The following is a 24,627-nucleotide window of genomic DNA, read 5'->3' as shown; positions in this document are numbered from 1 at the left end:
GCCTACATTGTCCTATCGCGCTCCCATCTAGTCCGGTAAGCAGACGGAAGCGTTACAATTCGAGCAGTTACCGAAAGCGTAACTGCTCGACAGACGGTGCTCGTTCGCTCACACGCTCGACCTCTCTCTCTCGTGCGACGCGGATAGCATACCTTCAAGGGGCATAAAGCACGCAGCTCGCAGTGCTGCAGTGCATAAACCGTGTGGAGTAACCGTTTAACCGTCATTGCGTTCGGTTCGAGATCGACGGCGTGTGGGGCCGTGTTGCCTATGTTCACTCTAGCCGCATCGACGTGTCGTCGCGTGTCACGCGTTTGTTCCGTTGGTCCGTTTTGTGATGGTGTTGGTGATGCTGTTTAGCCGTGTGTTTTTTTGTTCTTCTTCTTTCGGTTCGTCAGCTACCGTAGCGTGAAGATAATGCTGCAGTTTGGTGCGTGAGCTTCGGGGTTTGACGTGCGTTTCTCATTTTCACCTAATTCGCCACCGATGAAGTTTGGTGTGTCCGATAATTTCGAGTCCTAAAACGGAAAGTTACTGTACGGACGGTAACCGTTGGGTCGTTTTCGGGGGATTAAAACAGATCTTCCTCCACCACGATTGCTATTACTGCAGTCCAGGCAGGCTTTTGGGGAGTGATTATTAGGTGTGTTCTTTGATGTGCGATAGTTACGAAACTGAGCTTTGAAGAGGCCTATAAAAAATAATAATCCACAAAATTATTATTACCATTCCTGATGCTGTGCAGATAACGCAATTGAATGTTTAGTGTGAGTTGAAGTGTTTAAAAAAATAGTAACGTTTACATGAACATTCACTCGAATTTAAGGCCCCCCACAAAAGATAAAGCGTGAATTATAGTATGCAAATTAAAATGCAAAGTTAACGATAATTCTGCCTGCTCTGTGGCCACGCCGATAATGCAGACAAGTTTGTTGTTCAACTGCATTTAATCAAGCTACACCCCGGGTGGCGATGAAAAGCGCTGTTTCAGGTCGGAAAATCTGTGCCTGTAGATAATAGCGCGCGTACATCAACCATCCAGCGGATGGTGCAAACAACACACGGAAAAGCGTGTGCGACGACAGTAGGGAACAAACCCTCAACAACAACCAAAAAACTCCTCGTACCACGTGTGCACTAGTGAACGGGTGTCTGTGTATGTATGTTTTGCATTGCAAAAAGAAAACACAAACGCGCAAGAGCGAAACGGAAGACAACGGTCGAGCCGAAAAGCATCAGAACATCATCATCAGAACCTCCAGTCAAAGCCAAACTCCGCGCGAGAGTGAGAAGGCGGCTTCTAGCGTAGAATAACCCGTGCAACGGTTACCAAAGTAAGTATTGGTGGGGCGTTCTTGATAAGCTTCCCAGCTAGCACGTGAGCCTGTGGGAGAGAGAAACGCGAAGCCTTAATTTTCCCTTCTTCGTTATGTACATCCCGCGCCGTTCATCGGCACGTTCTCACGTGGTCACCTTACACCGCACGCTCTCTCTCTCACACACACACACACACCGCAACACTGTTGCTCGATTTAACCGTTCAGAACTTTCGCAAAACCCTTCCTGCATTTTCCACTCGTCATAGTCACATGGTTCTGTACTGCCGGGAAAACTCGCCTATCACTGTGTGGGTTTTTGCCTTCTCCATCGCACTGGGGATTTTTTTTGTTGTTTGCTTCTGTATTGTTTCGCGGTTGTTCATACACACCGTACAACCGATTGGCAGCAGCAGTCCATTGGCCCCGTCTGGTTGTACGTTCTGTTCTGAAATCCTTCCCTGAGGGAAAAAGCACGAAAAGTTGTGTCTGCAAAGCGATAGTGTGTGCGCGAATAATAGTGGAAGCAAAAAAAGCCTCCCCGTAGTAACTTTCCCTTGGAACACACTATCGGCAATAGGAAAAATGGATCTCCTTTTTCCTTCTTTTTCGCCTTGCTTGCTCTTCTTTAGTAAGCCTATTATATGAGCATATTTTTTCTCTGTGTGTATGTGTGTTTTGTTGCTTATCAACAATCGCGCCGTTCCATACAACTAGCGCATTCAAGTAGCGCGTTCGGTACGCTTTTTTCCCTTGGGAGAAGTGAAAAAAATACACTCGAATAACACACCACTTGCCCTTAGTCGGGCACTTCTTACGCTTGTAAGAATCTGCTTCCATTCCATTCCCAGCACGTGATTACCATAAGTGAGAAAATGAGACTTGATTCCGGTCCGTTGGAGCGTAACCTATCGAGCATCAAATTACTGGGCGTCTCCATGGCACCAGGCGCCTCCATCTGTTCGTGCAGTAAGTCTCAGCAGTCCGCGTTGTGCTGTCCTCTAGTGGCGTGTTTTGATTTTTAATTATCGATATAAATATTACGCTCCACAATTATGAGCAATGATGTGGAGAAGAAGTATTAAAGTTGGATTAAAAGCTTTGCTTGTTTTTTTTTTTTTATTCATAAAGAACGGCCTGGCCGTATTGCTAAAAGCTTTGCTTGTAAATTCAATTGAAATGCTGTCGGCGCCAACACCTAAAATATGGTAAAAATTGCATTGGAGGTTGGAGAAAACGTGATTTGAAGCGACAATACGAGAGTGTCATATGGACAAAGGAAATTTTTCCCACGATATACTGAATACGGAACGTTGCCACGTCTTTGTTTCGTGCCGGCGATCAAACGAATATTCATAATACCCAATCAATCTATTCAAACAGTATCGATCTTTGAACACGTCCTACGTTTCCACCACTGTCAACTGTTGGTGCGAATAGTGTTCATCGTTCTGCGTGCTGGAAAAACAACGTTGGAAGAACAGATGTAAGGAGAATCAGATATCAAACAATGGCGATCTTTTGAAGTAGAAAGGACAGAATGTATCATTTTTCACTCGAAATGAATGTTTCTTGTTGCGTTACGACACAGTTGTTTTTCGGATCATTGATATCAAACAATACTAAAGCTTCCAGAAAATGGTGTATGCAAAAACTAGCCAATATTTAAAACAAGCCTCACCAAGAACCCTAAAACAATGCGCTACATTAGTAATGCTATACAGTGGTGGAATATCATATTCCACAGTAATGGAAGAAAAAAAAACACGCACGCCTTCAACAAAATGATTTATGATCCCCTGTGATAGGCGTTGATGATTTCCATGTAAGTACAAAAGGGTATTTACTGAGAAGTAGCACACAAGATGCGCCCTCAAAACAACATATGGGTTGTCCACGACTACAAGCGAAAAACGTGGGTCATTACTAGGAGAAGGCGAACAGCGCAAAGAAAAAAAACCTCTCGCATCAGATCAACTTTCCCCCCGGTAGCGGCTTCATAGGATGCGAGATCATCAACACATTGCTTATCGCAAAATAATTAACTATGAAAAAAGGTTACGAAAAGAAAAGCCCTCCCAGAAGGCCAGGACGACCGGCAGCCGATTGGACAGTAGATTGGCATCATCATCAGAGCGTTTTCTTTATTATTTATTTTCCACGTACCACGTACAACGCGTTACGAACAGCTGAACAAACACATAGTCACACATTTGCTCTTCCCACTCGCTGGCTGCAAGCTTCACTTGATTTGTCAACATTTGTCCGTCAAGTGGCATCGAGTTTCCAGTTGGTTTCGTTTCAGGAAACACGGGGACAAAACTCGACCAGAAGGAAGAAGTGAGAGGAGAGGGGGACAGGAAATGATTGAGGTTGGCAAGAAAGGAACCCAACCGTTGACTGTGGAAGACAATCAGACGGAGCCCATAGTAGCTCTCGCTCAATGGGAAGATAAATATAGTTTTCACTTGAATCATATTACAACGTACGTCGGCACTGCCATTTTGCTCCATTCCATTAATGAAGAACGGAAAGAGTGCTACAACCGAATGGTCAGTGATTGGAAAAAGAAACAAACTTCCGGCAAGCAACTGGTAGCATTTCCACAAATCATGGTGCGGTTTCGAGCGAATCGATTTTTGCGTTTTCCTTTTCTAAAAAAAAACACAAATCTCTCGGATGTGAACGTTTGTCATCATTGGGGAGAGCTAAGAGGTAGGAAAATTATCGATTTCCTTCTTATCAGCAGAAACTGACGGAATTGATAATCAGTTTCCTGCACAAGCTGTCGCACATGTCGCTACCCACGCACATACACAGACACTGGACCGTCTGGGAAGATAATGGCTTTTTCCAGAACAATTTTCCGGGTAACGGGCACTGCACTACGGAGCCGGTTTGTGTGAATCTCGTTGTTTAGCGAGCGAGCACACAGGGCGGATAGTCTTGCACAAGAGCGACACATATTATCCTTATCCTCCTCTTGATAAGGAGCTCCTGAAGGACGACGACGCCCTGGCAAGCCAAACTTGAAAGACTCTGCATCATTTATGGCGCACGAAATGGAGTGGGAGGGATGCTGACACTATTAAACAGACTCCAGCCCGGGTATAGAAGTGCCAACTTTTCGAAGTTTTAAGACCAACCGTATGTGTCTCCGTGCATGTGCGAGTCTGCCTGCTTGGGTGGTTGATGTTAATGGAACTTCACCTGGCTGTGGGTGAGAGGTGAGTTTGTAGAAAACGTACAGCATGGAAACAAAGTTTCCCACGTCTTACGGTGTGTAAGACCTTCCCCTAACACCTCTAATTCTATTGCTTCCACAAAAAAAAAACTTCATCACAAACTTATCATCGTTGCCGGCAGTCTTCGCCTTCAACACTTGCCGACGAGCGAGTGCCGGTCGCACCGGAAGTATGAAAATTCAGTTTACACTTTCTTGTATCGTGTTGCCGTTACATCCGGCGGCGAGGTATTCGATTTGAGTGACAATGTGTCAAGTGACAAGTGAACACATACTCGTGTACACAGCAAAAACAACAACAAAGAAACAGCAACGCCCGCCTCTCCGTCAGGAAGTCCTTACGGCAAAATACTTTCGACACGTTCCACGTAACAATTTCCCGGATGTTGCTGAAAATACGGCTGAAAATAAATCACACTTTCTAGTGAAAAGTTGAAGAAAATCGAAAACCTATCGGCAAGATGGTTTCCGTGGGCGTTTTGGTGGGTGAAAAGCACTTAATCCCGTGGATAAAACACAAAGAGAGGATTTTTGTGAATTTTTTGTCGGAGCTTTTGTTTGCTGTAGGATAATGAGATTTTTTATTCCAGCCGGTGTACTAACAAGCATGGACACGATCCATTTGAAATATTTCATCCATCGAACGATGTTTGCAATAAATAATGGTCAAAGTGGTCGGCTTTGAGCGGTCGACAGAACCACAGCACAATGGGAACTTAAAGGCAGGAAATGAAAAATAATCTTATATATCTTATATATTTATTCGCTGTAAATAATTATGTTACTAGACAGAATACTAAAGCTCCTGTTTCTCTGCTTCACCAATACTGTTTCTCTTATTCACCAAAAATAGAGTAGGTGTTTGTTATATTTTTGTTGCTCAATTTTAAACAACGATAGACATCAATCGTTCAATCAATCGTTAATCGACATTCATTTATTGGCTCTTTTCATTTATTGGAGATACCAGGCATCTCCATATCGAGTGGAGACTTGAGGTACTAAGCGTCTCCGTATCGAGAATAGACTTGAGATACTAGGCGTCTCCATATAGAGGATAGACTTGAGGTACTGGGCGTCTCCATATGGAGAATACACTGGAAATACTAGGCGGCTCCTTGGTGGGATTAGACTAGAGATGCTAGGCGTCTCCATACCGATGGAATATCGATGATTAAGCCCAGCCACCGCTATATAATCCGCTGATTTAGAACAAAAAAACCACTAAAATTAATATTTCCCGAAATCAGATCCCAACTGCCCATAGTGCCCCGCAACCGCTCGGGTATAATGATAAATTGATCGACAAGCAAAGGAAACTAGAACAATCGACAAACATTTAACTTAGGCCGGTGTGCAAGCACTTGAGAACGGAGATTTTCTTTTACTCACAAACCACACATAAAAAGAGATTTAGATTTTCTTTTCGTTTCGTTTTCCCGGCACACGGAAATGGTTAAGATGCGTGTTCATAAATTTTGCACATCTCAGGGTGGTAAGCTAGCAAAGAGCCGAAGGGAGGTAGGAGGGGAATGAAATATTGGCCAAAAATTAATTCCATCATATTGAGCATGCCCCGGGACACACATTGCGTGCCGTGGTGGCATTATTAGAAAACGGGGGGGAATAAAACCATAATATAATGGAAAGCAGTTGGCACGAGCAAGCAGCTTTTATGGCCCTCAGTACGGACCATTAACCGCTTGATGTGAGCTGGAAGAATATTAATAACCAACATTTGACGCTTTGACCAGCAACAGGACCGACCGGGTAGTACGGAAGTTGTTGATGAAAGAAGTTGTTCAATCAAAATGATTAACATTAAAACTCAATGTCATGGCCATTGATTAGATATACACAGAGGAAGAAAGACTGAAGAATGGAAATTTCTATTCAGTATGTTTTACAACATGTTTCACCTTGCGGCGGACATTGATACCTTTGAGGAAATAAAAGATTGTGTTGAGCCCAAGCTCGAAACCCTCGCTCGAGTATCTTTTGATTGAATTTCAAGCGGCCATCACATTGTCGCCGTTTCGATGTGGTATCCTGTTGACCCGTGGGCTTGAATCCTTTCCCATTTGATTGTGCCAATTGAAATCGTTTCAAAGCTGAAGACGTGCTACCTACGCAGGACGACCGGATCGGGACAACATAATCGGGGCTCATTATCGATGTATCTGCTGCTACATCATCATCATCATCGTCAACATCGTCATCATCACAATGATCATTGTATTGCCAACGCTTGAGAGCAGCTTGACGTAGACGAGCGAAGAACGTTACTGGGTCCTTTTTCTCTATCTCCACACACATACACACATTTCACAAGGCCGTTTTTCTCGATTTCCGGCCAGCACGGATTGAGCCATCCAATTTTGTGCGGATGATGTCACATACCGGGGATGAAACCACATACCGGTAAGAGGCCTGGACCCGTTTTCACCTGGTCGAATATAAGCAACAACAACAAAAAAAAACGACAAAATTGTATGTTTTCGATGAGCTTGTGTGCGGTTCGGTTTTAAAGGTAAGCGGTAGGCCCAGTTCACCATCTGCTCAATTTTGTTAGCAAATTTTTTTCCCCTTTTGCTCCTATTTGGAGGGAAAATGGAGGGGAAAATAAATCTTACATCACAGGTTAAAGAACTGTGCCACTTTGAACGTACGTGTGTGAACGGATGTCTGAGATTTAACAACGTTTTCATCTCGCTTTTTTTTCTTGCTTTTGCTTCGCTAGTACCCAAAGCCAACAATCCCGCCAGTCTGAGAACATGGTGACATCCAGCAGGTACGCTCGCTGGTATGAGCTTTCAAGAACGAAAAGACGTTGGGTGTGTGTATATGATCCGTGGCCTGCGGATAGAATGTGTGTGTATATGCGGAAGCTGTCACCGACAGGATAAACATTACTTTCCACGCGTGTGTGTCCTGTGAGTTCGTGTGTGCCTGTCGGAAACGCTCAAATGTGTGCTGACTTTTCTATTCCATCGTACCGATTACACCGAGCAGTACCTGGAAAAACGGACCATAAATTTGATTACATATTTTCTGTTGGCTTTAAATGTTGTTAAAATAGCTACATTCACATCAGTTCGTCGACTCATCAAACGAAATGCTCGGTAAACATTTTTATGGGAATCGAATACAAATTCTCTTTTTGATACGAGTTCAAATTATTAATTATTTTAGGCGAGCTAGCGTTGTCCTCTGTTCAGTTGCACGAATCTTAATAGGGACATCTAAAAATTGTTATCTTCGTTAACATATTTAGAACATATTTTTGTTTTCTTTTATTTATGGTTTTCTGCATAAAATTGATAATACAAACTTGAACACCAAATATTCGCCCAGTGAAAAAAATATACGATATACTGTAGACAGTATAGTCCTCTATATGTCAAACTGAGAAACATTTAAAATTTAAACGAATTTGAAAGAAATTTGTATCATGGTCCATATTAGGTAGGCACACGCTCGTCCCATTTTACATGTGAGCAACTGCACCTTTTCAAACAAAAATTTACAAACCTCAGCAAAAAGAAAAAATCCCCCAGCACTGCCCAAAATGAGTACTTATGTGCAGGTTGAAATTTGCTGAAATTTATCTTTCCTATTACGAAAAACCCCCACACACACACACACACACACACACACACAGAGACAGTTCTCTGAAACGAATGGCACATTAAAAAAAGGGTTCTGCCCTCAGCAGCTACCTTTTCGGTAGTGACGCGGACTGTTAGAGTTTCACGGAGTAGAGTAGTTCGTGGTTTAGATAACGTTCGCCTGAACTTTGTACCCTTTTCTGTAGTGAAGTTTAGCGGAAAGAGCGAAGAACCGTGTAGTAAAACTTGTGCGGAACACCAAATTGCACCGTGTCAGTAAATGCCGGGTGCCGCACTCAAAGGGCTCATACTCACAGGAGCGTGCGCGCACACACACACACCGGGGGAAAATCTGGACCAGTCAGTTCAGTAATTTTTGCACTGCAATGCTGTTTTTCTTCTCCTAGTTTTCCCGCTGCACAGGAACTGCCTCGTGATAGAGTACCGATGAGTGCAAAGCACAGATAATCATAAATGGGTTTTTCCAAGTACGCCCTGTACCGTATGCTGCTCTTCTCAATTTCCGGGCGAACCATCCAGAAAATGAGTTTCCCGCCATTTTTACACGGTGTCATCGTTTTTCGCTTGGAAAAAACTTCACCTTTTTTATGCTCAACTCTACCACCAGTTGCTAGGTGAAAGCACGGAAGTGTTTATGAATTGAGTGCGCACTAACTTCGGCCCTTAATTAAAGTTGAAGGGAACTGTTTTACAGCGCCAAAGTGAGGCTACAAAAGCGCACTGGTATGATGGGGCTAAAAACATCGCTTGCCATAACCGTAAAGCGGAAAGGGAGAGAGTACATTGGAATTTTATTGGATCATGTCAAACGTAATATAAAGTGTGTCGATTTCTGCCAGTCGAATAGCGCTCACTAAACGCATAAAGGCGGCGAGCGAGAGACATGATGCAATATTAACGCCATTTATGTAATGAATCTTGGGGCGACAGTCACGGCGCGACTCCCACGCGCACTGCTGTGTCACACAAAACACACAGAGCACAAAAAGACAAACGACCCTGCAGGGTGCTCACCACACACACACACGCACCCATCGTACAGGAACAAGCGAACAAACACATATCCCGCGTGGCAGCAGGGGCAACAACATGTCGGACAATTAGATTTTCGACGAATCGTTTGGATTGTCTGCGCCGAATGTTTGAAGGCGTTTCACCGTTTCAATGAAAGCTAATTACATTTCACGACCATTCCGAGCAAAAAAAAAACAGTGATTTGTCACTTTGACGAGGAAAGCAAATAAATTCCTTTCACTGCCAGTACGGTTTTCCAGGATCCCTCATTTTGGATCTCTTTGATAGATTGAAATGCGAACATTTTGGGCAGCTAGAAACAGCTGATTTACTAATTTTAAGGCCCACCCACCCAACCCATCCCCATGGACGAAATAAATTAAAATTTATGCCACTTCTTCACTCACTCAATCATTCCTGCTTCGCCTGCTGGTGCTTTGTTGTGGTGGTGAGTTGCCTTGAACTTTGAACGATTGCGTCTCACGCTCCCAACCATCAAATCAGATCGCGCAATGGCGACAAGTGCCATCGTGCAGACGTCACTTCAGTAACAGTCAACTCTCGCTCTTTCATTTTTACCCCCATTTCTAAACGTCTTTCCTTCAGCTGGCACAAGTCAATGACAGATATACCCCCCCAGGGTGTGGAAGAAGAGAGACACACAGCCAAAACTCCCTGAGTGGAATTAATATCTTAACTCGATTAGGAACTGAAGGCCAAAACCGAAACCTTCGTTTCGTTTGCTTGCTCTGATGACATCTTTCAACTTTTACCACCAACGATTATATTCATTCTCTCTTTCGCTCTTTCTTTTCGAACGGGACTATGTCGTTTTTTATTTTATTATTTGCTTGTTTTGTTCATGAAGTCATCGCAATTTTCTTACCAATCTCGCTACTCTTCTTTCAATTCCTTCCAAACCAGCAAGGCACAACGAATGGCACGAATAGCGGACGACAGTGACTTCGAAGCGCTGAAACGACTGGTCGACAATCACGACGGCTGGACGCTCGAGCTATCCAAATCCGACACGGAGGTCTACACCCGGCCGGTGCCCGGCTGCAACTTCAACATGGTCAAGATCCACACCGAGTTTGCCGACGTCACCGCCGACATTGTGTTCGATGTGCTGCACGATCCGGACTATCGGAAGGTTTGGGACTCGCACATGCTGGCCAGCGAGGAAATTGGCATACTGAACGTCAACAATGACGTCGGTTACTACGCAAGTGAGTAGTAGATATCGAGCCACGCTGTCACTTCCGCTATGGAACAGATCGCTTGATTAATCGTGAATGCGTGGGTGAAGGTTTTATAGGAGAGTAGAGGGTGATGGGGGTGGCGAAGAGGCAGAAGGTGTTGTTATTCGCCTACAGGATGCGATAAAACGTTCGATAGGGCACAGCTTGATAGCGCTATAAAAGCCCCGAACCGGTCGCGTGTTCCGTTTCGCTTGTCTCGTACGCTGGCGCTGATTTAACCTTCACTTTTCACGCGGTAAATAATATCATCCCCTAACAGAGGGGATTTGGGGGGGGGGGGGGGGGGGGGGTGAGTATTTTATTCTCCATTCAACAGGCCCAAAGCTGTGTGCGTATACCTTTTCTCTGTGTGTTTTGCCCCTCCTCCGTCACATTAACACCGAAACCACTTTTAATACGTCATGAGAGCCCATTTGCACCTCAAGCCGGTATTTTGGAGGGTGTTTTCTTCCGGACGAAGGCTCACCCGGTGCTGAGTGCGCTCTGCTGTGGTCGTAAAGCCCACGCAACTATGGGACAGCCGCAGCACAGTCCGCAGTCCAAAAATAGCTTGTTGGTGTTATGAATCAATTAAAAAAATATTTTCACATCAAGAGAGAGCTTTATATAATTGCACAGTACACAGCTTCCTTACAATAAAGAATTAGAGTTAGCACATTTAGGTAAATAATAGTCACAAATGAGTGTTTAAAATTGCGTCGATTATCCCTTGTTTTTGTGTAGATTGTGAAGAGTAAATTAATCTGCTATTACTTCAGATTTCTTTGAAGTACTGGGCGCCTCCATCAACTCAGCATATTTTATTTAAAAAAATTGCTACAATTTAGACTGTACGGTGTTGAATATAAATTATATAATTTTTTTATTCATGAAGGACCTGGCTAATGTTTTAATTCTTGTAAATTGGATTATTTAAAGATAACATTGTTTTTCTGTTGATTTTTTGCTAGACACGCGAAAAAAGATTGAAGAATATTTAATTGAACCTTTTTTATCTCATGTTCTAAGTATATGGAGTAATTTTTAGTCCAGATTTTTATGCTTTAATTAATGCTCTTCCAAAAGATGAAAAATTCTTGACGTACAGTCATTTTATTTTTTATTTTTTGACCACTTTCACCTCATAGTACAAGACGCATAGCCTTTCCCCGTGGATCAAGATCAAACCCAAGCGCGGACGTAAATTCGTGTGGTGCAATTGCTTTATTTATTCAGTAGTCCCATATCTTTCGTCCGTGTGGCTAACGTGCGGGTGGAAAAGCTGACCTCGGTTTAACCTCGGTTCCGTGGGTTGCGAGCTCGCAGAAGACGCGGAATCCACGAACAGAAAACTCCACCAAAAATGGCTGACTTGAGTAAATTAATTTTTCATAACACCCGGCCCGCGTGTTAAGGTGTGTGTGTGCGTACGGCAAACATACACCGGGGATTTGGGATGAAGCAAATTTACAGACCCATTAGCAGCTCAGACCCTTCATCGCTCTACCTTCGTCATATTCGCTTATCTAGCGGGCAATAACATTTGCAGCTTATTGTGAGCAGGTTATGCTAATGCGGGGAAAGCCGCGGGATGGCGGTTTAAGATCATCTTAAGATCAACAGGATGTAGATTTCGAGCAAGGTTTTTTGGCAGACAGGCAACATTACTGCCACACGGTACACACGCGCGCGTGGTAATTTGACCCGCGTCACACGTGTCGTTAATGGCAATGAATTTAACCTGGTGGTAAGCCTATAAATTGTTCAACTTTTCGAGAAGTGGTTTAATCATCTCAAACAATAAAACACAAACAGGGAAAAAGTTTCTAGGAAGGAACATTGAATGAAAACCTATTAATCTGTATCCATTACGCAGGCTCGCTGTTGAACATTAATTGAAAACGATTGGTTAATACAAATTAGCAAGATGTGCTAAATTTTCCCGCTAGGTTTTATCTAAATTCACCACAAGAAGCCTGAAACTTTTGTTCCATACCCGAACCGTAAAACTTGCCGAACCTCCGACCGTTACCATACTGAACAACAGTTTGCACAACAAACGGTACAAACAATTTTCCAAACATGGCTCAAAACAAACGCAAGTAGCTGACATGGCTTTGAGTTTCATTGGGTTTTGTAGCGGAAGACTTTCCCTGTGTACTTCCAGGCCCATTCCTTTCCCATTTTGTTTACTTTCCAAACACAAAGTTACTAATCAGAAATTCACACACATACACGCTGCTAAAAACGATGCTCCCAAAATACCCAAAGTTTCAGCTTTTTGCCCGGAAGCATGTGTAAATGCTGGCACCGCTGGTAGACAGAGCAGACAGAATTCCGGCTTCAAGAAGCGAGAGATGTAAATTGGTTTGAATTGCTTGAGATTTTGCTTTACTTACCGAGCGTTCCCCGCAGGGATCGGATCAGTGAACACCCGATAATACGCATCTGTAACAACAAGAACGCTTCAACATTACGGCTGGAAAGCGGGTTAAGGCGGGTTCCGGAACGCTTGCACAGATGTACACAGAAAAAGAGGAGCCGTATGGAGGGGGAGAAGAGGAGTTTCACCATTATTGTTCAAGAAAAATGATGAATTCTCAGATTTGGTAATAATACCGCGCCTGCAGGTACGCAAGAACGTTGGTCGGGTTGTAAGCCGTTGGCAAATGGTCCTTAATCGTTAGCAAGCATAATGACAGCTCTATAAAATGCTAGAAAGATGAAGATAAATATTCTGCAGGGAGAAGTGTGCGCGTAGAACAAGCATTTCACGTTTGACATTCCCTGACTAGTGTGTGTACTTCGCTTAAAATCAGTCCCATCAGATTTTAAACGGCTGAAAGTATGCAATCACTTTAATTGGGAATCACTATCAGCAGGAAGGTCATTCAACTGTTTTATTCGTGTCAATCAGCAATCCCTAGGAATCTTGGAGACCCCATCCAAGATGACAGGCAATTACAAGTAGTAAATTGCATACTTCCAGGCGCGAACACTACAAGCAAAAGTTTTCATCTAAGGATTTCCTAATCTCTCTTATGTTATATTGAAATATTGTGCGAAAAAGGCTCGTAATCATTCTTAATATGGAGATTTTCATATTAATACTCTATAACAACGGTTGTAGAATATTCTAACACTCTTCCAAATCCTAGTCCTTCAGATTTATAAAGCCTAAAAGTATGCAATAGCTGATATTCAGAGTCATTTCATCGGTGTGATCTGATCTGCTCTGAAGTTATTAGGTTTCTAGACTTATGTCAATCACTAACCCCGAGGAGCCTTCAGATTCTCTTTGGTATTGCTAAGCTAAATTGCCTACTTTTAGGCGCTAACACTGCAGATAGTAAATCTCTCTGACTGCCACATATTAAAATGAAGTGTTAATTCCAATACGCACACAACTTCTCAAACCTCCCGCAGCACGAAACGCGTATTCCTTCATTTGTTATCAAAAGTGGCCATCCGTTTCACGGCTCGCTTCATTTCAACACCAATACACCATCGCGTGGACCATTATTTTATCTTTAGCAGCAAATTTAGGATCCTAAACAAAAGCACACCAATCGCTTCGGGACACATTTCCCCAGCACAAAAAAAAACGAAGAAGATCGCGTAACACGAATTTCCCCCGGGACTACGAAGGAATGGTTCTGGTTTTATAAATTGATTGGACCTGCTGCTCATCCTTCTTTCTTGGGGGAGAAAACCTCCTCCGAACAGACCAAACCATTTGGGGAACACGGGTAGAAAGCTCTGCAGGCGAATATTGTTTAATACAGCAAAGGCACGAGGCGATCACAAGCATACCTTCGGTGCCGGGGAGCCTAATCTGGGTCCTCTCCTTTTGTGCAGATGGTTTGATTATTTTCGTGGACAAACGATCGTGTCTCATCGTCCGATGCGACAAATGAGGTGATGAAAAAGGTGGGGCATACCTTTTTCTTACCCACCCACGTTTCTGTCCTGCTTGGAAGGATAATCGTGAAAAGCAGATTTGGACGAAGAAAGCTTCGGATAAAATAAAAACGAAAGGAATCAAGCTGGATCACATCCAACAGCAGCCCATCGTTGCCCGTCGTTAGCTTTGTACGAACGGAAGGCGGTAGCAGATTGTTCTATGATCCAGGCACTTGGCGCAGGAAAATCTACTGTCCATGCCGAAGGAGGAGAATCTAAAAATATCAAAATACTAAACCACAACGAGCACTTGGGGGCCGCGGAGAGCTAAAGATAAAACAGGCTCGGCCGGTCTTAATTGAAACCAGTGCCGCGCTTCGTTACCGGTCGCGAACCAGCGTGAAGTTTACTTTAGTCCTTTCTCCTTCTCCCTGCTGCAAAGGCCCTTTTGTTTTTGTCCGTAAAACTTTCGAGAATGCTTCGACGGTTGAGGCGGAAAGTTAAGAGTCTTTCGGTCTTACCCGGCACGATCTATATATTGTTGCCGCTTAGCAGGGGGATTTAACAAGCGAACGTGAAACATCAAACCTAGGAAATATACACCGCGAACGCGGCAGTTACATGATACCATCTTCCGACGACAAGTGTGTCGTTTCCCGGTGGATGCTCTTGTGTGCTGTGTGTCGCATCTACCACCACCATGCAACCAAGAAGACATTATTTACTGTACGAAATTACTCGTCTCGTTAGCAAGAGCATGATTGATCTGCTTCATGGGAGTTCTTTGTTTTATTGTATCAAGACTCGAAGCGATTCTGATGATAAACTAGGCATAAATTCAGCATCATAAGGACAATGTTTTTTCTAACATAATGATCAACAGAAGAGAAGGTATTAGGAGCAAAAAAGTAACAAATTAAGGACTCAGGTGTTTAAAAATAATAAATGCGAAATGAAAACAAATCCAACTAAGGATCCATTTAATTCCATAAACAGGAACTGAATATCTACATGAGAGTGAAAATTTGTTCACTTACGTTAATCTCATCAAACCGCGTATCTCGCGGTATCTCGCGTATAACCAAAAAGCTTTCCTGAAAGCCCTTTCATCCTTTTTTTAGATTTTGCTTACCTAAATCCCACCAACTACAGCACTGATTTTTATCACCAGCGACATACGGATTCAGTATGTAGCTTCACAAATTTACAGTAGATCCACAACCTGGCAGCATCTCGTCCCAACAGTGAGAGCCAATTTTCCCTCAGTATCATCCGTCCCATCAGCCAAGCAAAAAAAGGTTTCCCTCTCGTAAACCGATTAATGGAGCAGAATATTCTTGGAACCGCTCAAATCTAATAACATCTCGAGGTCGAAAAAGGGCCGTCCGAGCTGAGCCGAGCCGTCCGACCGATGATGGGCGGGCCTTCCACCCAAGGCAGCGAAGCCAACGAAAAACCACAAATTGAATTTACTGCTACATAGCACTGCATGGAAATCGCACACACCCAAGCGCCGAATCAGAATGTTTCGTCACGAGGGGTATCCAAATTTTGCACCAGAACATGGCGATGGTGCAATTTGCCCGAACCGGAAGAGGGACAAAAGGTGAGCGCGGTGTTTGATGTGCCGGGTAGGCAAAATCCTAAGAAAACCGACACAAATTTTGCACAACTGCTGATCTGCTGAGCTAATTGATCTGCTGGAACTGGCAACGTTGCCGGGGCGAGAACAAATAATACCAGTTGTTTGTTGCGGATCGAAAGCACAGAACCGCTAGAAATTAAGAGCTTGATGTTTAAGTGGTTGTTTTTTGTACACATTTTTCAAGTTTGATTAAAGTCGAATGTTGCTAACAGAAAATATTCTTGGAATTGAGCAAAATATCGTAAAACCAGTAAAAAAAACACAGCAGGAGAAATCGCACATTTCACAATTGCCCTCCGGGGGTGTTTGTTTCTTTAATGCAAAAAACTTGCTAACGGAAAAAGAAAACTTTCAACCATTTCCACCACCTCTACTATACTGCCATACCCCAGAGCGTCTCTCCGGGGGCCTCATATTTCACGCTCCGCGAGTGGATTAGCATCAGTTTCAGTTTTCGCTTACAGTTTCTATGAGGATGCATACAATCCACGTCCTTCCAGGAGCGAAAGAAGGGGGGGGGGGAAGGGTGGTTTTGTTTTTCTTTTCATATGGCATACAAAAAGGAAATAATAACGTTTGATGACTGTATTAGCATACCCGAACCACTAAGGGGCGCTATCATTCGTATCCGCGTGAAGGATATGGGGATGTATCTTGTTACAATTTTTGATGTAATTTATCATTCGTTAGACAGGTTTGTTAATACTAAAAATAGCATGAAAAATTTAACAAAAAAAATGTTACAGACATCAACTTAACGTCAAACCACCTAAGGGGGCTAGCATTATCCGCCTCAATTTCCACTCGATGCCCAACCTCGGAAGAAAAAAAAACCCATCCCGAGTGAGCTACGTGCCCAAACAATTCCGCCATTTCCCTGCGGGATGTTTTTCCAACTGAAATAAAAAGTTCCAACAGCTTCTGGATGTCGTAATTTACACGCGTAAAACTTCTGTAATAAAGTTTTTCTTTCAACATCCCCCCCACACAGGGAACATCCTGTCACAGCGAACATGAGCACTCACTTTAACGATTCGAATCTATTCGAATGTGGCTCACATGTCTGTCGTTGTTAACGGTCTCGTTTAAAGAATCGATTTTAGATCTAAGTGGTCAAAAGCGACCTTTAAATCCTCGGCCACTAATAACCTTCTCTGCACACTTTACATATCCGTGCGATGAAGTATTTATATCATTCTGGGTTTAAACCAACAGCTAGACAAACAAAAAACACCACTCCCACGGCACTCATTACTGGGGTGGTGTAAAAGCAAAACAATCTCAACCATGTTTTTAACCATTTAACAATATTTACCTTGCTGCGGTATGCGGCAACCTTCAAAGCCGGTGGAATTTTTTGTTTTTGGGCAAGAAAAGCCACTTGAAGAATGGCTTTCTGCAGCCACTGGTAGTAGAATGATAACGAGGAACTAAGGCAGGCGCGAATGGCAGGAAAGGCATGGGAGATGAGAAGCAGGGGTTTGAAAAACATTTTACGAGTTTATTAAACCTCGATATAGCGTGTGCCGGCCGTAAGGCTCGCGCGCGCCTCAACAGCCTTTGGGGCCTGTATTCCTGGTGTTTATTTGAGCTCCGGGGCTCTCGGCGTTTTTTTTTCGCTGCTACAGCGCATGATGAAGCCAATAGGCAGTAAAGGACGAAGAAGCATGTTGAAGGATGGTACCGAGGGGTTGCATACATTAAATGCTTCCTTACTCCTTCTCTCGCGGAATCTAAACGGAATGAACGATTGAGAGGTGTAGAAATTCTAAATACAGGCCGGTGTGAATATTTAGTATTGATTTTAGGAGGAGGAAATTTCAAAGTACTTAGTCACTCAAGGAAAAAGAGGCAAGAAAGTTCTTCTTCTTCTTTTTTGGCCTATAAAAACCACCTGTGACCACCACCAAAGAATAGCCGTTTATTAAAATAAAGGGCTGCAAATAGATATACGCAAACTCATCATGACACGACTCGGTCCAGATTTGAACCCATACCCGGGCGAGTTCTAGTATCGTGCTTATACTCACACTGCCATTTATTCAGTCCAAGAACTGAGTGTTGTGCTAGGGCTATAATCACATTACAGGTTACTTCGATAAAGCACAATTGAGACAAGTTTTAGAGAAAATTATAAAGTAAAAAATGGCAGTTAATTGCGATAACTAATAAATATTAAAAAAAAACATATCGCTATTTCGAACATAACGTAAACCACTGGGAACACAGTTTCAATCTGCATAAATCCTAACCTCATAAACCTCCAGTAAATGGGGGAAATCAACAGTCCCTAATTGCGCTTTAAACGCTACTCAACCGTACATAAATACATACCCCGAACGAGCGATCAATGCGAGCATTTTAACTATGATGAAACGCAAACACATTCGTATTCAAATTTAATTAAAAATCATCATTTGCGTGCACCGGCAGTAAACAAACTGGTGTGGTCTAATAAAACAAAAACCAACAAACCTAATATCCCGAAAACAGCGCAACGGCAAGCAGAAAAAAATCTCATCAAACGAAACAACAACATTCTGCAAAAAAATAACTCTCCCACCCGGGAGAGGGTTTTATTTTAGCCAGCTTGACTTTTTGCCTTGCCTGGTGGTGCATCGATGGTGCGCTCTTCCCGTACACTGTATTGAATTACATGAATTAGCATTTTACCATGCGAGTGCACAATGCATGTGACGGAGTTTCCTCCACTACCACAGTAAATTCATGTTTCATTCATGCATCATAAAAACCATACACACACACACATACAAGGCCACCGATTGTTTGTGGTTTCGCCCCTTCCAGGGAAGTATATTATTTTGCACCTAACGATCCCATAACATCCCGCAGCTTTCGATGCGATGTGGGAACACTCCGGCCCGATGGGATGTACTTTTCGTTACTTTGAATCGAGTGAGGTAGAAAAAAAGAAGCACAAGGAATTTATGAATATTGAGCAATTCCAATGAATGTTTATACAGCTCCCCCCGAAAGAAGGTAAAATTTTTTTTTTGTGAGCATAATTTAGGCACAAATTTGGCTATCTTTCTTTATTTACAACAGGGAGTATTTAAAGCTATTTGATGCATTTTTTTTTCAATCTTGAACATCGATTTGAATTTCCATGACGTTTTGTTAGATATATAAATAATTCGGAAACACAGCGAAGTTGACACATAGGGGGCGCTACCACGGCGTTATGCATATTTTTTTCACTAGGTAAAGCGTTGGCGTATTTTCAACCCGCTTAAGTGCAAAATCAATTTCACGGAATCCATTCGTAGCTAAACGGTTTTAGTGGTCAATGTTTGCACTAGCCAACAACAAGTGTTCTGTGTTTCCCAAAAACCCCTTTGTGGAGCGGAATTTTTCCATTTCACCAAGCAGTATCGCTTTCGATGCAAATCGAACGCTTTTCCAAGTACTTTTACCTAAGCTCCATATGACAAAGAAAAAAAAAAACTGCACCAAACACTTCATTTGCGATGCAAAGTGAATACGTTTACGTTCGATGAAACTGCCCTGCTCCTGCAGACTGCTACCCCATCTTACATGTGTTTTATCATTTAACTCGACTAGAAAAAGGAATAGCAAACGTATTATGAATAATTTTCCTGCCTGCCTTTCTGCATCCTTCCAGTGTCCTGTCCGCCACCGCTCAAGCCGCGCGATTTCGTCCTGCAACGATCCTGGCTCGATACGGGACCGCAAGGCGAACAGATGTTGCTGTCACGCTCGGTACCCCACAAAAACTATCCACCCAAGAAGGGTTACGTACGGTAAGTGTGGTGTTTTGTTAAAGATTTTCTTTGCGCTTTCCATCTCCGTTTTCAGTGTGCTGGTAGGAATTCATCTACTAATTAATTTCCTTTCACCCGTGCTTTTTTTCCAGTGCAATGTCCTACATTACCGGGTTCGTACTGCGAACGAATGAAAACTCAAAGACTGGCTGTATACTTAAGTACGTAGCGCACTGTGACCCGCAAGGCACGCTTCCACCCTGGCTCGTGAACAAGGTAACGCACACGCTCGGACCGCGGATGGTAAAGGACCTTAAGAAGGCTGCCCTCGGGTATGCGAGCTGGAAACAGACGCAACCACACCTGCGAAAACCGTGGCGCTTCCCAGAAGAGATCCGGTGTCCAAGGATATCAATTGAAGATGTAAGAAATTCGCTCACCCTTTTTCAGACAAAAGCTTATTTTAATATTGATGAATGTATTTATCTCCCCGACAGTGTCTCGATACGGTCACAGTTCCACTAGCACTTCCACCAGCAACAGGTTCTCTGAAAAGCGTTCCCCAACAACAGCAACCCCAACCCCAACAGCAACAACCAGCAACGACGCAACGGAAGCTACCCCAGCTGAAAACGCAAACTAATGGTCGCGTGCTACCGATCCTGCACAAAAAGGCTCAATCGACACCTGCATCGCCCGTGGTGGAAGAAGCCAAGTTTCTCAAGCGAGAAGAGCTAAAGGAAAAAGCGCTCGACGACAAGCGCAAGGACGAGAAGAAAAAGCTAAAAGACCCCAAAGAGGCCAAACCGAAGGAAAGCAAGGAAAGCATAAAAAGCACCAAAGAGCTCGAGAAAGAGGCAAAGGCAGCAGCGAAGGAGAGCAAAAAGCTTAGCAAAGCGGCCGCAAAGGAAGCGGCCGCGGCCGAAACTGCACTAGCGAAGAAGGAGAAAAAAGAGAAAGGTCTTACCAAGCGAAGATCTTTGTTGAATTTAAAGTTTTAGTTAGTGGTAAGGGAAGAGGGAACCCACAAATTGCGCAAAGGCGATAAAGCGGATTAGCTGACGCGACGATACAGGGTGTCGATTGAGACTTGCTATCAGTATTATGCGATCGAGTGGGAATCGAACAAAAGGCACAATCACTCTCCACGCAGCATCCACAATCGAACCTCCATTAGTTCGAAAAACAAACAAACAAACAAAAAAACGGAGGAAAATTGAAACAAAATACAATAATGGGACGATACGAGAACAGAGATAAGTTTTAAAGCGCTCGTAACTTCAACTTTACAGTTACGATTTTTTAATTGCAGCTGTAGAGAGCCTGTAGGCAATCGAAATCGATGTAAAGAAAATCCTATAAATGTTACGGGATGTGTTGGAACACAAATGCGATTTTAAACTAGCGCTTTCCTTTTTTTCGCTGAGTATCCTTTTTTGCACTTCAAATAATTTAAAGTAGATTGGTTAGGTTATCAAATGATTTTACCCATCTGTGCACACCACAATAAATGGAAGGAAAGCGCAAAGCTTCAATGCACGCAAACACTGAAGATAATGTTTTTCACTTCATAAAACAATTGCCCACATGTTTAAAACAATGTATGGCACAACATTACGGCAATAAAATCGATTAAAGAATAAATATTGCTATCCCTTATCAAAAATTAGTTTAAAAATGAGGACCTTTTGTTTTACGATCTAAAAACACACGGCAAAACTAAAAAAAATTGTTTGAAAAATACTCATCATATTATTGTTAAAAACAATCAATTTTGTATTAAAAAAACAGAAGCTTCTACAACTTCTTCAAGTCAATTTGCTGGCAACGAATTTGTGTTGAGATGCTAGAAGTAATTGAAATATTCTTCAAATTATTAGCTAAGCCCTTGTGCTTCGATGCGTACTAATAAGTACTAAAATTGTGTAAATAACAGATAATCGAATCAAGAACAATACCTTGAATCACTCCATAGGAGTATGTTGAAATGTAAATGTGTTACTGTTGTTGTTGTTTGTAGGAGACCGTTAGGAGCGTAAGTAAAACTGTACATCTTGTTTGAAAATGTACCGCAAGCGAACAAAACCAAACAGCCATCGGAATAAAACGTGATAACATACTTAGGAAGCGCCTAGCTAACCGTTGCCACTGCAACGGTTACAGTGTGCGTCAAAAAAAAAAAGAACAACTCTGTACTAAAACCTAGCACGCTGCTGCTGAGTGAGACGTATGATAAGATACTTTTTCGATAGGATTAGCAGGCCGACCTGTAGCTGCTCGGCCCACTCGGTACGCCTCGGAAAATGAATCCTTCTTGATAGCTGGTCGTGCAGAAGGAGTCTGTTAGATAGGCCAAAAACGAAACGAAAGGCGAACGACAATTAGGTTTGTAAGACTTTTTCTCTACGCTACCGCATAACTAACTAATACTACTTACACTAAAACTAAATTACAATAATTATAAACCCTCACCCTCCCCCCTGTTTCCTGTGGCCTTTCGTCCTTCTTTTCCTTTCGAAAACTGTAAATTGCTTACTGAAGCACAAACAAACCATCAGACTTGTAAATTGTAAGCATGCAGAGCGGAAAGTACACTCTTTAGCTAGGAGATAAAAAAAAGGAAAAGTTAGCAAACGAAATCTATCAAGAGTTTTATCAAACCATGAACCAATTACTGTCGCGTTGTGATTAGAAACCGAAATGACGATGCGTGTGTCTGAGCAACACAAAGCACATTGTCCCTTAAAATATTCAAAACCACAGCAGCACAACGATTGTGTACGACGATCGTATTACCGGAACGATGTCAATCATTCGAGTGTTAGTAGAACCGTATCATCTTCACCATTTAAAATGGCAGTTAACATCAGCAACGTTGTCGTTGATCCTTTTTGCCTAACACAGCAACCACTCTCGATCTCTTTCCGATCAATGGGATTTTTATTTGTACTACGTACGTTGTGTATAAGTGTATGTGTGTGTGTGTTTGTGTGAATAGAGTAATGTACTAAGCGTGTGAGTATATGCCCACTAGTGAGTGAACGCGTTGATTAGCAGCAGACTGATCGTAGTTGTGTGCATACGCGAGAGTGTTGCTAACGAGTGTTTAAGGGTGCGAGATTTTGCACACGCGACAAGACGCAGTAGTTGGTAGTGTTAAGTGGGATGAAAATGAAAAGTTAATCCGGGGTGCGAATGTAACGAAAACCTCGGTTACTGTAATTATGTTGGAGTTGTAGGTTGTTAAAATAAAATCAGTCAAAACCCCCCGATTGTGTTAAATTGAACTGGAGTGTGTTCGGTTTTCATGGTAGATAGAAGATAAATGATGACAATGGTATAAAAACAAGTTTTATAAAAGAAAAACGTCATGCTACGCTTAATTTCAATCGATGTACTAAAAACTTAGATAAGCTCAGTTTTTAGAACAAATAGAACAAAAAAATAGGCGAGTCCAGAATTCAGCCATTGTACAACTTCTAGTAAAACAACTACTCAAGAACTCGATCAACTTATAAATAAATACTATGTTTGAGCGAAACGCTTCGCAAGCGTTGTAGCGTTGTGTTTAGTACAGATCACCTATTGCGATCGCATGGATGACGCGTGGACATCTCATTAACTTAGAGAACGTGGAAGCATTGTTTCAGAATTTCATCAAGGCTTTGTTTTACTAAGTTCAACTTCGTATCTTTTATAACAAGCATTAAAGAGGCCCTCCTGCACAAGAAATTGAAATAAATTGTGCGAAATCGCATGAAGAAAGGGACAAAACATTTCGAAACAGTCCAGGGCCTTGCAAGCCAGCAACAAGCATTTGTGAAACCGCTCTAGAATGATTAACAGCCACATGTAACATTATTTCACTCAAGTGCCACGTGCCGCAGGGAGTTTGAACGATAATGTCCACATAGAATAGATGTCTGCTCGAATGAATGGACCGGAACCCCTTTTCGATAACAGCAGTTGCAAGATGACTAAATTCCTCCGCAACAACTCCACCGTATGTTCAATATTGATGACCTTTCGTCGATCGGCGAGCGAAAGAAAAGGAGAATACACAGCACAGGCAAGGAAAACACAAATCCCTAATCCGTTACACTATCTCCCCCCCTCCAAGAGTGCAGCCAGTTTCTATCCGGAGCGAGCAATAAAGTTTTGCGGGCAACCCCACAAGTTTTCCACTTGTCCTTTTTTATAACACGACCACAGCTGGACCACCACCTCGCTACCCACCACCGTGTGCAGCTGGTACCGTAGGCAGGGAAGAATGGTGTCATCTTACTCATCACCACCAGGCGTGTGAGTGTGTTACCAGGCCCATCGGGAGGATGCTCTTGCTTTGCGTCCTTTGCGCTCGGCGGTTCCGATACGAATCGTTCGCCTGCGCGTTACTATCAAAACCGCGGTACAAACGATGGTTGCCGCGGGCGCGAAAAACCGTTGACAGGGTGAGCAAAACGGCCGTCAAGCGCAGACCACCGGGGCCACCATCCTTCCTGGTGGCCTCGGTACGCCGATGTGTCAAACTGATGCCGCGAGACCCCGACAGTACTCGGCCAGCAAGCAACAGGTCCGGATCTGGAATACGCGAGCTGTGCCGTGGCAAGAAAACCGCGCTGTATTTTGTGCGTGTGTGTGTGTGAGTGTTTGACGAAACTCGCCCGTGGATCTCTTCCCGCCCGGCGTGGATAAGCGCGCGCACTCGGGAAGAGGAGATATGGATTATGGTGGATCATATTTCACGAGATTATAATTCAACGGGCTTGTCTGCAGATTGCGTACGACGTTGCTGATCTGCTTCTTTTAGGGCCCGGCGTGCTAACACAGCTGACTCCAGTGAACTAACAGCTCGTGCCTCGGTGAGCCACACACACATACACACTCACACC

General features: G+C 43.1%; 2 protein-coding genes across 2 annotated transcripts in view; one reads left to right on the top strand and one right to left on the bottom strand.

The window, feature by feature from the left end:
- The window catches only part of LOC118509161 (phosphoglucomutase-2), a 60,910-nt gene that overhangs the window by 13,478 nt on the left and 22,805 nt on the right, over positions 1 to 24,627 (bottom strand). The gene's annotated exons all lie outside the window — the stretch shown is intronic.
- Positions 34 to 23,022, top strand: LOC118509163 (START domain-containing protein 10-like). Its single transcript, XM_036049418.1, has 5 exons — positions 34 to 1,334; positions 10,128 to 10,432; positions 19,636 to 19,774; positions 19,888 to 20,158; positions 20,233 to 23,022. The coding sequence occupies exons 2-5, from the start codon at positions 10,141 to 10,143 to the stop codon at positions 20,734 to 20,736; spliced, it is 1,206 nt and encodes a 401-aa protein (XP_035905311.1). The 5' UTR covers positions 34 to 1,334; positions 10,128 to 10,140; the 3' UTR covers positions 20,737 to 23,022.

This window comes from Anopheles stephensi, chromosome 3, assembly GCF_013141755.1.
Source record: "Anopheles stephensi strain Indian chromosome 3, UCI_ANSTEP_V1.0, whole genome shotgun sequence".
Classification (NCBI taxonomy): Eukaryota; Metazoa; Arthropoda; class Insecta; order Diptera; family Culicidae; genus Anopheles; species Anopheles stephensi.
This window is presented reverse-complemented; position numbering and strand designations above follow the sequence as displayed.

Bases quoted from the DNA above. Each gene is read 5' to 3' on its own strand.
- LOC118509163 (XM_036049418.1), top strand. From the start codon at position 10,141: ATGGCACGAATAGCGGACGACAGTGACTTCGAAGCGCTGAAACGACTG. The intron at 19,775-19,887 runs GTAAGTGTGGTG...CTTTTTTTCCAG, and splicing joins CCCAAGAAGGGTTACGTACG to TGCAATGTCCTACATTACCG. The intron at 20,159-20,232 runs GTAAGAAATTCG...TCTCCCCGACAG, and splicing joins CAAGGATATCAATTGAAGAT to TGTCTCGATACGGTCACAGT.